At 36.7% G+C, this 17500-nt stretch overlaps 1 protein-coding gene across 11 annotated transcripts in view; it reads left to right on the top strand.

Moving 5' to 3' along the window:
- Nucleotides 1–17500, top strand: part of KCNK2 (potassium two pore domain channel subfamily K member 2) — a 222172-nt gene that overhangs the window by 140430 nt on the left and 64242 nt on the right. For all 11 annotated transcript variants that reach the window (XM_078356586.1, XM_002760520.7, XM_078356590.1 and 8 more), the window contains exon 4: nucleotides 15597–15757. In XM_078356586.1, coding sequence (XP_078212712.1) covers nucleotides 15597–15757 — 161 coding nt within the window. The remainder of the gene's footprint in view (nucleotides 1–15596; nucleotides 15758–17500) is intronic.

Genomic DNA, 17500 nt, shown 5'->3' with positions numbered 1-17500 from the left:
GGCTACCATGAAGTGTACTGTAGGAAGATAGCTTCAGGAAGTGCTTAGGTTTTGTTTAGATAGTTGTACTGGGCCACCATGATGACTAAAACATGATGCCTGACCTTACAGAACTTCTAATTAATTATAGAATGAATTATTATAATCTAGTAAGATTAGTCTTAGTAGAGGGAACCCTGTATGCAGGAGGGGTTCATATTCAGTCTTGGGATTATGTGTTGAGAGTTTAAAGATGGTTTCTTAGAGAATTGATATCTAACCCAAGTAACAAACAAATAATTCTTAGGCATGCAAGAGTACAGGGATGGGAGAACGTGCATTTGAGGCAAGGGAAGTAACATAATCAGAGGTGACCAATGGAGAAGTATTTTGGTTTGGTTAACTTACCTGTATCCTGTTTGTTATCTTATTTGTATTTTGCCTGTTGCTTATTTTCACACAGGGTGATTTTTTTTTCTACAAAAGAGTAATAAATTTTTTCATCACCATTAATTGAATTAATTTCCAACTTGTTTGTGATGTTTTTAAATGTAATGATACATTTAAAAATTAGTATGCATTATTCCTGACTTTATTCTGTTCATTTCTACTTCATTTCATCCCATTCTACAGTAGCTCAAGCTCTTCTCTGAAGTTCTTGCATATGACTTACAACAATTACTTTTAGGTGATTTTCATATTTCTCTTAAAATCATGAATAAATATTTTTCCATTTCACTTAGTACATTTGAGATAATGCTAAAATATTATAATGATGTTGTTTTCCATATTTTAATCATGCATTCAGCTATTTTACTGAGCTTTTCTTTATTCATCTTCCAATTTTCTTTATTCAACTTTCAATATTCTCCTTTATTTACTAGGTATTTTATTCCACCCACAGCTAATATATTTGTCTTCTTCTTTAAAATAATTATTTTAAAAAATTTCTTTACTGTCATTATACCTGCTAGAACTTTCAGAGTAATAATAAAAATAGTTGCAAATATGGATATTATTTTTCCTGATTTTAAGAGAATTTATCCAATTGTACTTTAATATTAAATATGATATTAAATGCTTTGAGAGATATTCTTTGTCAAGATAAAATAATTTTATATTTCTGGTTTTTAAAGAAATAAAATAATTGGTACAGAGTATTGTCCAATGTCTTCTTGATCTATAAATGTAATATTTTTATAGGTATTCTTTTCTCTCTCTCTCTTTTTTTTGCTATTGGCTAATATTTCAAATATGTAGAAGTCCAGAGAGAAAAATATTGCACATCCACCTTTACCAGATGTTAACATTGCTTCATGCTGTTTTTATTATTATTTTTGTTCAATAAAACACAATACAGCCCTTCCCAGTCTCACTGGATCGATCACCCTTATTCATTGGTTAGTTAATGCTCCTAATTTTGGTAGAATCTTCTGGTTGCACATATATTTACTTCTGTTTCTGAGCTCTTTATTCTTTTGGATTGGTCTGCCTCTCTCTATTCAGTACCCTATCCAATCCACATTGTCCTAATCATATTGCTTTTTAATTGCTAATGTGAATCTTCATATCATGTAGGGCAAATCTTTTAATGTCATTTTTTGTCCCCCCCTTTTTTTTTAACATTTTTAGATGATTTTTATATAAGTTCACGAAGTTCCACTGAAAACAATTCCACAATACTTACTGTAATGTGCATTATGTTTATGCATAAATCTGATAAAAAATTGATGCCTCTGTATTTCTCCAGGTCTTTTTGCATGCCATTCATTTTGGAACTTTTGTTTGTAATTTTATCCCTAGAATACTTTCCTATTATTATATTTATTCTATACATTTTTGTTTCTATTGAGAATTTTTTGTTTTGGATTATATTTGTGATGGTTATTTCTGGGAGTATAGGAATGCTATAGTGTGTGGAATAAGAGCCCAGGCATTTTAGCCTAACAATGCCTACCTTACTCATTGAACGTCTCCATCTTTTGAACTCTTGCCCATTAGTTCAGACCATCCTATGAAATTATTTTCATTTACAGTAATTCCTCTTCTAAGTGTTGATTGTGTTTATTTTTCTAAGCATTTGATTTATTCATGGACTTTTTGTTTAGAGGCTTATGCTGAGTAGGAAGGCTTTCGTTCCCCTCTTTTGTTCATGCTCCTTTAACTCCTCACTCCTCATTTATCCTTAGGTTCTTGCAGAATTCCCTGTTCTGCTGTCAGTGCCTAAATGCTGCATATTGAGAGCCACGTGGCCTCTGAGTAGATAGAGCACTTGAGCAGACCTGACTTAGGGATAAAAGATGATGGAGGTAAAGACAATGAGACATACGGCACTACCAGAAAATGCACCACAACTGGCAAAAGAGAAATCCAAACAGTTTCCTCACCACTCCTAGTTGGCTCGCCCTTGAGTTTCAGAGATCACAGTAAACAGGAGCCCAAAATGATACTGTCCCAGCTGTTTAAGTGCAGTGTTTTAATCAAAACCTTCTCATAGGCATGCTGTCTTCCCTGGTGTTCAGTGCAGTAAATCTTTGTCTATTTGTGTGCCTTCATTAGTGGCATAAAGAACAGCCAGTGGGTGGCATATTTAGTTGACTTTATTATTAATTTGGAAAATTTTGTGTCAGTATTTTCTTCATCTGCGTTTCCTCAGTATTTAGCATGGTGATTGGCAAGTGGTAGTCAATGAACATTTTTTAACTAAACAGAAATCATATTGATCTCTGGAGTGATATTTCAGTTTTTCATTTTTATGTATACTTTAGTACTTTATGATATAGAGATAAAATAATATAATCATATGCATTTTCTTCTTATCTAAAACTTCTTTCCATGGGATTGGAGTAATAGAGATCTGCCTCTTACATTTTCAGTCAGAATTGCTTACGTGTTTTTAAAAATGTGTTTAATTCTTTTTTTTTTTTTTTTTTTTTGAGATGGAGTTTCGCTCTTGTTACCCAGGCTGGAGTGCAATGGCGCGATCTCGGCTCACTGCAACCTCCGCCTCCTGGGTTCAGGCAATTCTCCTGCCTCAGCCTCCCGAGTAGCTGGGGTTACAGGCATGCGCCACCATGCCCAGCTAATTTTTTGTATTTTTAGTAGAGACGGGGTTTCACCATGTTGACCAGGATGGTCTCGATCTCTTGACCTCGTGATCCACCCGCTTCGGCCTCCCAAAGTGCTGGGATTACAAAAAATGTGTTTAATTCTAGAAGAGTCTATACCAATGTAATTTTAATTTATTATTGTTTTTATCATTACTGTTGTCAATAAATGTAACAATAAACAACTGCTTCCATATTTGAAGCTGGCTAAGAGACTCAGGATTTTCAGGAACAGCCTATTAGTCAAAGAGAACTCTTCAATCCAGAGTATGTAAACTGCAGCCAACAAGTCTAAACAGTTTAACTCTGTTACTTAATTTCGGTACGTCTCACACAGAGGGTAGAAAGGCTGCTATTATCCAGAAGTGTTGCTTATTACAAGTTTAGCCTGACATCTTTCAATGGAGGCGAACTTGTTTGTAAAAGTCAGCTATTTGATAGGCTTTCATTAAATATCCCAAGTAAACATAAACAAAAATGTATGTGGGGTTTGTCAATTTATCATTATGGCTATCTGAAATTTCTCAGTTACTAGGTATATTCTTAAATCATGATCGAAGGTTTAAATAACTGTGGTGGAAAGATAAATGAGGAGAATATCTCAAATCACAAGTGCAAACATGATGGATTTGGGCCATCTTCAGTCCTGAAAAAAAAAAAATGAAAGCTTACCTTTCTGATCCAAAAGAGTCATAGAAGGACCAATTCAGAGACTCTATAGTCTACATTTGACTCTTACTCTAGCTGGCTGATGGGGAAAAAGACCTAAATTACAGAGCTTGCCAATTTCTGTAGTACAAATATTTCTGGTGTATTAGTCCATTCTCACATGGCTATAATGAACTACCTGAGACTGGGTAATTTAGGAAGAAAAGAAGTTTAATTGACTCACAGGGATGCAGGCTTAACAGGAAGCATGCAAAGGAAAGCAAGCTCGTCTTACCATGGCACAACAGGAGAGAGAGAGAGAGAGAGAGAGAGAGAGAGAGAGAAGGGAAAGTACCACACACTTTTAAACCATCAGATCTCCTCAGAACTTACCCAGTATCACAAGAACAGCAAGGGGAATGTCCACCCCCATGGTTCAGTCACTCCCACAAGGCCCCACCTCTGACACTTGCAATTGGAGATGAGATTTGGGTGGGGACACAGAGAAAAACCGTATCATTTATTATAGATAATTTCAAGCCACCATGCAGAATTCCTTCAAAGATTTCTCTAGCTGCCGTTATACTGAGCTTTAAGGCTGAATCTGTCTCAGAGGAAGCATCACTCATGGAGCGACCACTCCCCAAGGCACAAAGAGAAGTGACCTAGCAGTTTTCTGATACAGAGGGCATGATTAGAGCTCCCCTAAACGGCTGCCAAGTCAGCTGTATTATACCATTAAACCCCTTCTCCCTATCTCATCCAAAATTCTGTCCTTTGGCCACTGCCCTTCTGCACCTCCCTGATGATTATGCCTCATTAATCTGCAATCTTCTGTATTCTTCAAGCTCTTTGGAAGCCAGAATGACTGCCATTCCGTCCACTCTCTTGTTATGCATATATCATGCCATAAACTGAAAGCTTTACTTTCTCTCAAGGGAAACATTTTGAGTACGAATACCTTATTTTAAGAGTTAAAACAAAATTTAATACTTTTTTGCCTGATTTTCTTCTTGCTATAATGGTACTATTTTATTAAGGTGATGAAGATGCTGCTGATTGACCAGGGAAAGGGTCAGGAGTCCAGACAATCAAAAATATTAATAGTTTAGAAAGCTCAGTCTACCTTACTGCTTATAGTCAATGGACATCTTTTATCTGATGCCCGTAAATCCTTTAACAATATCACATCATTTAACTCGTGTCTGTATTCATTGGTTAGAACCTGTGGTGCATCTGTGGAGGGAAGTTTACTCTTTTTTTTTTTTTTTTGAGATGGAGTCTCTCTCTGTCACCAGGCTGGAGTGCAGTGGCATGATCTTGGCTCACTGCAACCTCTGTCTCCCGGGTTCAATCAATTCTCCTGCCTCAGTCTCCCGAGTAGCTGGGACTATAGGCATGTGCCCTCATGCTCAGCCAATTTTTGTATTTTTTAATAGAGATGGGGTTTCACCATGTTGGCCAGGATGGTCTCGATCTCTTGACCTCGTGTTCCACCCACCTCGGCCTCCCAAAGTGCTGGGACTACAGGCATGAGCCACCATGCCCAGTCAGGAAGTCTACTTTTATTGTACACAGGGAAGAGAGGAAAGAGAGCATCAGGAAGCCTCCTCTAAAGAACCGCCTGATTCTGTCACCAGGAGAATGTTTGAGGGAGCTCTAATCAAGCCTTTGCATTGAAAAACTGCTAGGCCACCTTTATTTATGCTATGGGGAGTATCATTCTGTGAGGGGTGCCTCCTCTGAGACACAGATTCAGCCTTAGAGTTCAGTATAATGGCAGCTAAAGAAATATTTGAAAAGTGAAGCAGAGAATGTTCAGAGAAGGGTTCTGTCAGGATCCCTCACTCTTCCTCCCTTAAGTCTCTCTTCTGTTGTCTGACATAGAGATAATAAAATGAAGCGCAGATATTCCACAAGGGACTTGTCTCCATTTTGTGGTCAGCAAAAGGTAAGTTGGCTATCCTAACATCTAGAATTCTCTTTGGTTTTGGTGATGTAAATAGGCTTCCCGAGGATATTCTTTGACAGATTTTCTCAAGATGCTCCATAGTGGCCTCCAGGCTAACTCTGAGGCACTGATTGATGAAAACTTGGAGTTCTCATTTCTTATGCTCTTTTAACTTGCGTGGGATAGATCAAATTAAGTCCTCTTGACAGCTAGGCTTTTATTATTAAAACAGTAAGTCCTATTTCTAGCAATGCCACTGTGAGGATAAAAATAAAATCAAAAGTCGTGTCTTTTATTTATTTTTTCCCTGATCCTGGAGATAGGTTATTTCTCATGAATGTGACTCTCAAGCCATTTGTCATCTTAGAGGTAGGTTACTTCTTGTGAATATGACTCTAAAGACATATGTCATCTTATGCAAAACACAAATAAAAAAAGAATCGGATGAAATAGGATAACTGAGATGCCTGCCCTACCCCAGACCACATAGTTACTAACCTAGAGAAGGCAGTAAAGGACGGTGTTGGATCTTAGCAGGACTCTGAGATAATCAGCGAACCCATGTCAAAATAGCACACCCTGCTGACTTGGCAAGTCTTTCAAGATTTTGGTACTCAGTTTGTTGATGTTAGAATAGAGGATGGGTTTGAGGTTGTTGAGTTCTAGAGTTCTATTCTCGGATCATGTACAGAAATGGTTCACTCTCCCAAGTAGGTCAGTTGAACATTTCCTGACTTCTTAAACTTTGGGATGAGCTTTTTTCTTCCTTAATTTACCTTGATGCAAGTTTTCTGGGCTTGCCCTGAAGAATCATTTGCACATATTGCTCTGCTATGGAATATTCCAAGGCATTAGTAGATAACAGCAAATAAGAGACAAATGAGTTAAGTGTGAAGACTCCTTACATCAGAGCCCATGGTCCTGCCAGACCTTCCTAGGTTTCAGGGTGCTGGTCATGGCAGACTCTTCATCTTAACTCTAGGCTTCCTCCTGTACTCCAGGGCTCTCAGCCTCTCCTTGTCCTCTGAGCACAGCATGTAGGAACTTCTGGATTCTTTACAACTTACAGAAATTTCTGAAGCTGTGTTCCATTGAGGAGACACTGGGGGGACAAGAACTTTACTTGCATCTTCTCTGATTCCTTCTTTCCCCTACCAGGATCTACTGGGAACAGAAAAGGGGTGGTTATAGGCTTTTTTTCTACTACCTATAATGGAAAAGCACATTTTTAAAGAAGAATATTCTTGCTATATATGTAATACAATTTGGGAATGTTTTACTATCCTATTGTTTTATTTCCCTTCATGTTTTCTTTTCTAGCACTATTTGCATTTTTGTTTTGTCCTGATACTATAGTGCACAAAAGTTTGAATAGCATAATCCTTACATACTCTTATTTTTAAGGTATTTCCCCACAAAATAACTTATTAATTGCAAAGGAAAAGAATAGTAACTTTTCAGTAGTGAAACCTTGCGGACCTACCTTAGCCAAGTTCTCAAAGTCAGGATCATCATTAATAGGACAAGTTAATATCATATACCCAGATATGATGCACTGAGAAGGATGTGGTATTTCAGCCCATTTGTGAGGCAGTATCAGACAGATTTAAATCAAGGAATATTTTACAAAATAACTGCCCTCTATTCTTCAAAAACATGAAAGTCATAAAACACGAAAGAAGGTTTATGCATTAATCTGCGAGATGAAAGGACACTAAAGAGATACGCCAGTTAAATACAACATGTACTCTTGAATTAGATCCTAGAACAGGGAAAAGTCTAAAGACATTAATAAGACAGTTGGAAGAATTTGAATGTATACTGCAGTATAGATGATAATACCGTATTAGTGTTAACTTTCCACGTTTGATTTCATACTCTATTAGTTACTTAAGAGAAAGCCGTTTTTCTTAAGAAATAACACAGCAGAGAAGTCAATGATAAAAAGGCCTGATATCTACAGCTTACTATAAAATGGTTCAGAAAAAGAAATGTCTGGATGTGGAGAGAGTGAAAAAGCCAAGTGGAAAAATATTAACATATACAGGAAGCATATGCAGGAGTTCCATGTACAATTATACCTCTTCTTTGAGTTCAAGATATTTTGGAAATAAAAGGTAAAACAGAAAAGAAAGGAAACAGTCTCTAGGAGCACAGGTCTATTGTGTGGCTTCTCCTTCCACTGCTCCATGGAAATGACCACTTCTGATGTCATTGATGCCCAATGTGTCGCTAACTCGTTAGACATTCTTTAGTGATGATCTTATTTGACCTTTCAGAAATAGCTGGCTATATTCATCATTCTCTTCTTTTTAACTTGCTCTTCCTGAAACTTTCCTAACAACTCTCTTCCCTTTATCTTTTTATAACCATTCTCTTTGAGGACCCTTTTTGACATCTCTACACTTTAAGTGTTGGTGTTTTTTGGGATTCTGTCCTAGGCGCTCTTTTTTTCTCTCTAAGTCTATATGTTCTTCCCGGGTGTTTTATCTACCCCATAATTTGTAGATCTAGTTCATATCACTCTTGGGTTTCAGACTTACACATGCTGTATTCAGTGGATCTCTCCTTTGGTTACTCCTCGGGCACATCAACATCAATCTATTCCAAATGTGTTATCTTCCTTACTTCCTTGATCCTTCCCTTGGCTTCCCTCAGACCTGGTCATTTTTCATTTGCATCTCTCTCAGAGAAATGTTGCCAAGGTCATCTATTATTCATACCAGAACCTGACTTGACACCTCTTTATTCTTGCCCTTCTATAAACATCTTCCTCTTTATAGCCAGAATAAACATGTAACAGGATCCATCTAAGAGTCTTGCATTAGTCATTCAGCCAACATGATAGAGCGCCAACTACTGAGCATGGATATGATTCTTCATCATGTAGCCTTAGTTTTCTTTTCTTCCTCTATTTGCTGCCACTCTCACACACTCTCTTTTCTATCCATCTAAAATTCTTTCAGTTTCTCAAAGATGCTGAATTACCTTTTTATTGTTCCTCCAAGACTTTACATGTGTTTTTCCTCAGCCCTATCATGAACCCTACTTATTTCTGCCACCTGGGTAACTTCTATTTTTAATGGGGCTTGCTCTTTCTTTTTTAATTTAAATTATACTTTAAGTTCTGGGATACATGTGCAGAAGGTGCAGGTTTGTTACATAGGTATACACATGCCATGGTGGTGTGCTGTACCCATCAACCTGTCAATCTACATTAGGCGTTTCTCCTAATGCTATCCCTCTTCTAGACACTGATCCCCTGACAAGCCCTAGTGTGTGATGTTCCCCTCCCTGTGTCCATGTGTTCTCATTGTTCAACTCCCACTCTAGAGTGAGAACATGCAGTGTTTGGTTTTCTGTTCCTGTGTTAGTTTGCTGAGGATGATGGTTTCCAGCTTCATCCATGTCCCTGCAGAGGACATGAACTCATACTTTTAGGGCTGCGTAGTATTTCATGGTGTATATGTGCCACATTTTCTTTATCCAGTCTATCATTGATGGGCATTTGGGTTGGTTCCAAGTCTTTGCTATTGTAAACAGTGCAATAATGAACATACATGTGCATGTCTTTATAATAGAATGATTTATAATCCTTTGGGTATATACCCATTAATGGGATTCCTGGGTCAAATGGTATTTCTGGTTCTAGATTCTTGAGGAATTGCCACACTGTCTTCCACAATGGTTGAACTAATTTATACTTCCACCAACAGTGTAAAAGTGTTCCTATTTTTCCACATCCTCTTCAGCATCTGTTGTTTCCTGACGTATTAATGATCACCATTCTAACTGGCATGAGATGCTATCTCATTGTGGTTTTGATTTGCATTTCTCTAATGACCAGTGATGATGAGCTTTATTTCATATGTTTGTTGGCTGCATAAATGTCTTCTTTTGCAAATTGTCTGTTCATATCCTTTGCTAGTTTTTGATAGGGTTGTTTGCTTTCTTGTAAATTTGTTTAAGTTCTGCGTAGATTCTGGATATTAGCCCTTTGTCAGATGGATAGATTGCAAAATATTTTTCCCATTCTGCCTATTCACTCTGATAATAGTTTCTTTTGTTATGCAGAAGCTTTTAGTTTAATTAGATCCCATTTGTCAATTTTGGCTTTTGTTGCCATTGCTTTTGGTGTTTCGGTCATGAAGTCTTTGCCCATACCTATGTCCTGAATGGCATTGCCTAGGTTTTCTTTTAGGATTTTTATGATTTTAGGTCTTACATTTAACTCTTTAATCCATCTTGAGTTAATTGTTGTGTAAGGTATAAGGAAGGGGTCCAGTGTCAGTTTTCTGCATATGGCTGGCCAGTTTTCCCAACACCATTTATTAAACAGAAATCATTTCTCTATTGCTTTTTTCTTTTTTTTTTTTTTTTTGTCAGGTTTGTCAAATGTCTGATGGCTGTAAATGTGTGGCATTATTTCTGAGGCCTCTGTTCTGTTGCATTGGTCTATATATCTGTTTTGGTATCAGGACCATGGTGTTTTGGTTACTGTAGCTTTGCAGTATAGTTTGAAGTCAGGTAGCATGATGCCTCCAACTTTGTTCTTTTTGCTTAGGATTGTATTGGCTATATGGGCTCTTTTTTGGTTCTATTTGAAATTTAAAGTAGTTTTTTCTAATTCTGTGAAGAAAGTCAATGGTAGCTTGATGGGGATAGCACTGAATCTGTAAATTACTTTGGGCAGTATGACCATTTTTATGATGTTGATTATTCCTATTCATGAGCATGGAATGCTTTTCCATTTGTTTGTGTTCTCTATTCTTTCCTTGAGTAGTGGTTTGCAGTTCTCCTTGAAGAGGTCCTTCTAATCTCTTGCAAGTTGTATTCATAGACTTTATTCTCTTTGTAGCAATTCTGAATGGGAGTTCACTCATGATTCAGCTCTCTGTCTATTATTGGTGTATTGGATGCTTGCTATTTTAGCACATTGATTTTGTATCCTGAGACTTTGCTGCAGTTGCTTATCAGCTTAAGGAGATTTTGGGCTTAGATGATGGGGTTTTCTAAATATGTAATCATGTCATCTACAAACAGAAACAACTTGACTTCCTCTCTTTTTATTTGAATACCCTTTATTTCTTTCTCTTGCCTGATTGCCCTGGCCAGAATTTCCAATACTATGTTAAGTAAGAGTGGTAAGAGAGGGCACCTTGACTTGTGCTGGTTTTCAAAGGGAATGCTTCCAGTTTTTGCCGATTCAGTATGATGTTGGCTGTGGGTTTGTCATAAAGAGCTCTTATAATTTTGAGAAACATTCCATCAATACCTGGTTTATTGAGTTTTTAGCAAGAGAGGGTGTTGAATTTTATCAAAGGCCATTTCTGCATCTATTGAGATAATCGTGGTTTTTATCATTGGTTCTGTTTATGTGATGGATTACATTTATTGATTTGTGTATGTTGAACCAGTCTTGCATCCCAGCGATGAAGCCCACTTGATCATGGTGGATAAACTTTTTGAAGTGCTGCTGGATTCAGTTTGCCAGTATTTCATTGAGGATTTTTGTATTGATGTTCATCAGGGATATTGGCCTGAAATTTTCTTTTTTGTTGTTGTGTCTCTGCCAGGTTTTGGTATCAGGATGGCACTGGCCTCATAAAATGAGTTAGGGAGGAGTTGCTTTTCTTCTGTTGACTGGAATAATTTCAGAAGGAATGGTACCAGCTCCTCTTCGTACCTCTGGTAGAATTCAGCTGTGAATCCATCTTGTCCTGGGCTTCTTTTTGATTGGTAGGCTATTAATTACTGCCTCAATGTCAGAACTTGTTATTGATCTACTCAGGGATTTGACTTCTTTTTGGTTTAGTCTTGGGAGGGTGTATGTGTCCAGGAATTTATCCATTTCTTCTAGATTTTCTAGTTTATTTGCATAGAGGTCTTTATAGTATTTTCTAGTGGTAGTTTGTGTTTCTATGAGATCAGTGGTGATCTCCTCTTTATCATTTTTGTTGTGTCCATTTGATTCTTCTCTCCTTTTTTATTAGTTTAGCTAGCCATCTATCTATTTGTTAATCTTTTCAAAAAACCAGCTCCTGGATTCACTGATTTTTTTGAAGGTTTTTTTGTGTGTCTCTATCTCCTTCAGTTCTGCTTTGGTCTTAGTCATTTCTTGTCTTCTGCTAGCTTTTGAATTTGTTTGCTCATGTTTCTCTAGTTCTTTTAATTGTAATGTTAGAATGTCGATTTTAAATCTTTCCCACTTTCTCCTGTGGGCATTTAGTTCTATAAATTTCCCTCTAAACACTGGTTTAGCTGTGTGCCAGAGATTCTGTTATGTTGTGTCTTTGTTCTCATTGGTTTCAAAGAACTTATTTATTTCAACCTTAATTTCACTATTTGCGTTACCTGGGTAACTTCTACTAAGATTCAGCTCACAACTTCAGGGCCACTTATTGTGTGCAGCATGTCTCATTCTTAAATCTTGTGCATCAAGAACATTCTGTACTTTCTGTAGCACACACTTATCACACATTTGTGTCAGTCTCTTGCATGTGTCCTCACTGGATTGTCAACTTGAGAGATTACGTCTGTCTACTTCACAACTGCAGCCCTAGTGCTTAGCAGAGTGCCTGTCAAATAGTATGTCCTTCATAAAATATTTTGAATGTATGAATGAATATTTGTAATCCATGGCAAAAGCAGATATTAGGAAACCTACTTTTGTTATGCACCTATATTTGCCCATTGATTCAAAATTACTTTGTATTATAAGGAATCCTAGAAGACCATCAGGCCAAAGTATTAAATATTGCAAGTGACTATTTGGCTTCTTTCTGACTCTTATAGTAATTTACTGTATTTTGGCTGAAGTTACTTTAGCATGAGTGCACTTTCCATAGTTTGCACAAATTGCTTTTGTTCTTTCCCTTGAAACATCAGAATAGGTGTGTTTCCTTTTCCCTGTTTTAATCATTCACATAGTTGGGATCAGCTAGCCTGCCTGCTTTCACTCTCATCCTTCTTTTTTTTCAGCACAAACACCTCCAATCCATTCAACTTCTATATGTGAAAAGTTGCCTTAGTATAGAGCATGCTGTTTTGTCAATGTCCCTTATAAAGAATGGCATTCATAATTTGACAAAACATTCAGAACACAGTAGAAGAACAATGTGTAATCATGAGCGCATTAACCTGGCTATTAAATAGTTTGCATACTGATGAGGCATAATACATTGATCCTCTAATCTTTGCTTCTACCAATATTATTATTAATAGTGATTGTAATAATTATCAGTATATCTAACATATATTGAGCACATATAGTATAATAGACTAAGCATGTTTCACATAGTACCTTATTTGGTACTTAAAACTCAATGAAATATGTAATAACAATATGCCCTTTTAACAAATGAGGAAATAATTTGCTCAAGGTTACATAACTAAGGAATGATGGTTCTAGAAGTGGCTATAATATACTGCTGAACTCTTACTAGGTTTTGTCCTGACTGATACTTTTCAATCAGTTAATTTTAGGCTCCAAAGTAAAATGAGTTTAAACAACATGATGTATGATTACCTTATTGTAAACTTGTAGATTTTCTGTTAGGTAATCGATATCTAACATCTTAAAAGACTTTGGTAAATTTAGAGATTGAACTCCTTGTTTATATAAACATACATTTACCTCACATCACCAAAAAGTTGCATTGAGATGACAGAAACATAGAAAAATAATTTTTACAAATTTCCATGTTGTGTTCGGGGGCATGGAAAGTATTGTGAAGGACACAACAAGAGTGGATTTGGGGATGCTATGAAGCATATAGATTCAGAGGGACCATGAACTCTTTTTGAGTTGAGGAACTCACATCCCCCATAGAAGCAAAACAGTATTCCAAAAAGAAAAATTTCCCCAGAGAATTTCATAGTTGCCAAATTAAAAGCAGAAGTAGGTCCAAGAGCTGTCAGCCTATAAATTAGTTCAAGTTCTGTGGAACCACTAATCCTAACTTTTGGTAGTTGCCTCCAGTCTTTGCCTCCAGAATCAAGCTGTGTTTTACAAACAGAGCTGTGTTACAGGTACGCCCAGAGCAGGCAGCAGGCCTGAGAAACAGTGAGGCAGCTGTGCACCGGCGACTGGTTTGAGAATTGGAGGAACCTATCCCCAGAAATCCTGTGCAGTGCACACCTACATGAAAGTCCAGGCTCCAGTCTCCCCTCCTTCACCAGCACTGCTTCAGCAAGGACTCCTTGAACCAGAATCTTCCATACACCGTCAGAACAATTGTGATTCCCACTGAGGCTAGAAAATAAATTTCTTCTACAAACAGTAACCAATCTAGCATTGTGTTGTGCTTACAAGTATGAGGATATGACCAGGAATTCTCAATTTCTTGTAGAAATTGTCCTTAAGTAAAAAAAGTATAGGATTTCTCTCAAGGATATGAGTTAATACATGGTTCAACACTGAAAAGGAAATTAATGTAATTATTATTTTCATGGCATAAACACAGGTTAATGGAGGAAAAGTCAAAGTTTTTGAACATTAGATACATTAGAAACAAATCCCTCAGTAGATGAACTGACTAACTGAGTAGGAGGAAGAGAAAGATGGAAATATTATAGGGAAAAAATACATGGGTTAAAATGACTAAACATTAGCTCACCCTCACTCCATAGGTTTTTTTGTTCTGTTTTGTTTTGTTTTTATCAAACAGATAAAATGTCCACATTCTTTTCAAATAACAATGAAACGAATACAAAAATTGACCCTAATAAAGCCACAAAGAAAATCTCAATGGATTCCAAAAAGTAAAAATCACACAGCCCATAATCTTTGACTACATTCGTCATTAAACTAGAAAGTAATAACAAAAAAACCAATCCCAAAAATAACTGCTCACATTTTTGAGTAAGAGAGAACTAAAATCAAAGTTCCAAATTAATTTACTATGAAGGACAGTAAGAGGTTTGCTGATCAAAAGCAGTACTCTATGTACTTCTAGAAGCACCTCCTTTAACCCAGACATAGATGTGTATACAGTGCTTCTGCTGTTAAAAGTAAGTGAAGTTGAGCTACTTGAATAGTAATAAGTAGATATCCTTGCACATGGAAACAGGGAGGGTAACAACACATACTGGGGCCATTCTGGTTGTGGGAAGGGGTAGGGGAGCTTTAGGACAAATATCGACTGCATCCACAGGTTAAAACCTAGACGATGGGTTGACAGATGCAGCAAACCACCATGGCACACGTAAACCTATACCGCAAGCCATTCTGCAGTTGTATCCCAGAATTTGAAGTAAAAAAAAAAAAAAGAGCTGGGCATGGTGGCTCACGCCTATAATCCCGGCACTTTGGGAGGCCGAGGTGGGTGGATGACGAGGTCATGAGATCAAGACCATCCTGGTCAAAATGGTGAAACCCCATCTCTACCAAAAATACAAAATTAGCTGGGCATGGTGGTGCGTGCCTTTAATCCCAGCTACTTGGGAGGGTGAGGCAGGAGAATTGCCTGAACCCAGGAGGCGGAGGTTGCGGTGAGCCGAGATCGAACCATTGCACTCCAGCCTGGGTAACAAGAGCGAAACTCTGTCTCAAAAAAAAAAAAAAAAAAAAAAAAAGAAAGAAAGAAAGGAAAAAGGAATAAGTTTAATGAAAATATTATTATTTTGAAATAATAATGAATAATCAAAATATTATTGCATGTGTTATCACCTTAGTTTTCATCATCTTAATCAAAGTTTAATTGGAATATTAACTATCCTTTGTATATTTTTGAAATATTTGCTTATATATCGTATATTAGAACATATTAAAAGTATGTAGTACAAATGGATTCTGAACTAGTCGAAATCAGTGATTGATATCTTGCAATATTTAGGAGTTTCTGAATCAGTCTTGAATTCATGTTTTAAACAACTATTACTCATTTATAAACAATGTAATTTTTTTAAAGGATTTGGAAACATCTCACCACGCACAGAAGGCGGGAAAATATTCTGTATCATCTATGCCTTACTGGGAATTCCCCTCTTTGGTTTTCTCTTGGCTGGAGTTGGAGATCAACTAGGCACCATATTTGGAAAAGGAATTGCCAAAGTGGAAGATACGTTTATTGTGAGTATGATAGATATTTAACTACATACATTTATTGTTTGATTTTTAAAAAATTATACCTTTTCTATTACCTCAGATACAATTAGACATTCAATTATTAGGGTTTCCATAACAATTTATATGCATCTCTATTGGCATGTAACTCATTGCATTTTAATTATGTTTATACTTAATCTGAATGAATAAATTAATGCACGAGAAAAACTCAAAAATATGACAGAAAAAAGTAGAAATTCAACAGTTTTAGATTCAAATTTCTTTTTTTCTTTCCCCTTCCTTCCTTCCTTCCTTCCTTCCTTCCTTCCTTCCTTCCTTCCTTCCTCCTTCCTTCCTTCCTTCCCTCTCTTTCTCTCCTTCCTTCCTTTCTTTTTCTCTTTCTTCCTTTCTTTCTTTCTTTCTTTCTTTCTTTCTTTCTTTCTTTCTTTCTTTCTTTCTTTCTTTCTCTCCTTCCTTCCTTCCTTCCTTCCTTCCTTCCTTCCTTCCTTCCTTCCTTCCTTCCTTCCTTCCTTCCTTCCTTCCTTCCTTTTTCTCTCTTTCTTTCTCTTTCTCTCTCTCTCTCTTTCTCTCTGTAGGCTGGAGTGCAATGGCACAGTCTGGGCACACTGCAACCTCTGCCTCTAGGGTTCAACCTCTGTCTGCCGGGTTCAACTTATTCTCCTGCCTCGGCCTCCTGAGTAGCTGGGACTACAGGTGCCTGCCACCACGCCCAGCTAATTTTTGTATTTTTAGTAGAGACGGGTTTTCACCATATTGACCAGGCTGATCTCAAACTCCTGACCTTGTGATCCACCTGCCTCAGCCTCCCAAAGTACTGGGATTATAGGCATGAGCCACTGTGCCCTGCCAGATTCAAATTTCATATGTAGTGTCTCCTAGCTATATTCTCTTAAACTAGTTATTATCCCTTCAAACCTATATTTTCTTATTTGTGTAACTTCAGTAATGGTACTAGGGAGGGATTGCTCTGAGGGTTGGCGGCAATATAAATTTAATCTTAATGTAGGTAGTAAATGACTGACAATACCATATTATTTTAAAATTTGCTTTGGTACCCTTATAAAGCCCCTTTAGGAAAGATATAATCTAGAGAGCAAACATAATAAAGGTGATCATATAACTTAATTCAGTAATGTCACTGATAGAAATGTATCTGCACAATGTAATTTAGTAGAACCAAAGGTGTGGTACCCATGAAGATCTTCAAGGTAGTCAACAACAACAAAATGCAAATGCTTTTGTTAAATTTTAAGTGACAAATAATAATACTCCTATGATTATAACCTTGTGTTCTTGGAAGAAAATTATGGAAAAAGTAGTTGTTTCTGTTGGAGGGCGAGATTATAAAGGATTTGTTACTTCTAGCACCACTATTGCAAATAAATATTGTTCATCATTTAGTAATGTTTTGTACTTTCACACAAAGTTCAACAAAATATTTACATTTAACTCCACTGATGAAATAAAATATTGAGCATTGTTTTCTCAATTTGGATTATAGTTCTAGTTTTAGCACTAGCCATGTTTCAGATTTAAGATCAAAGTTAGATCTCAAACATTTTCACTATTAAAGTGGAATAACACATAGTTATTCCAAAATTCGAGTTTTATTCTTTTTTTGGTATTGTACTTTACTTTAAAAGAATCCTCTCTTTATATTAATCAAGAGGGCAGATTAGTGGCATAAACATGGTAATGTTAAATTCTTCATTCATTCATTCAACAAATTTTTTAGTGCCTCCTAGA

The sequence above is a fragment of the Callithrix jacchus genome, chromosome 19 (assembly GCF_049354715.1).
Source record: "Callithrix jacchus isolate 240 chromosome 19, calJac240_pri, whole genome shotgun sequence".
Classification (NCBI taxonomy): domain Eukaryota; kingdom Metazoa; phylum Chordata; class Mammalia; order Primates; family Cebidae; genus Callithrix; species Callithrix jacchus.
Note: the sequence above shows the minus strand (reverse complement) of the source record. Positions and strands in the feature narration are given on the sequence as shown.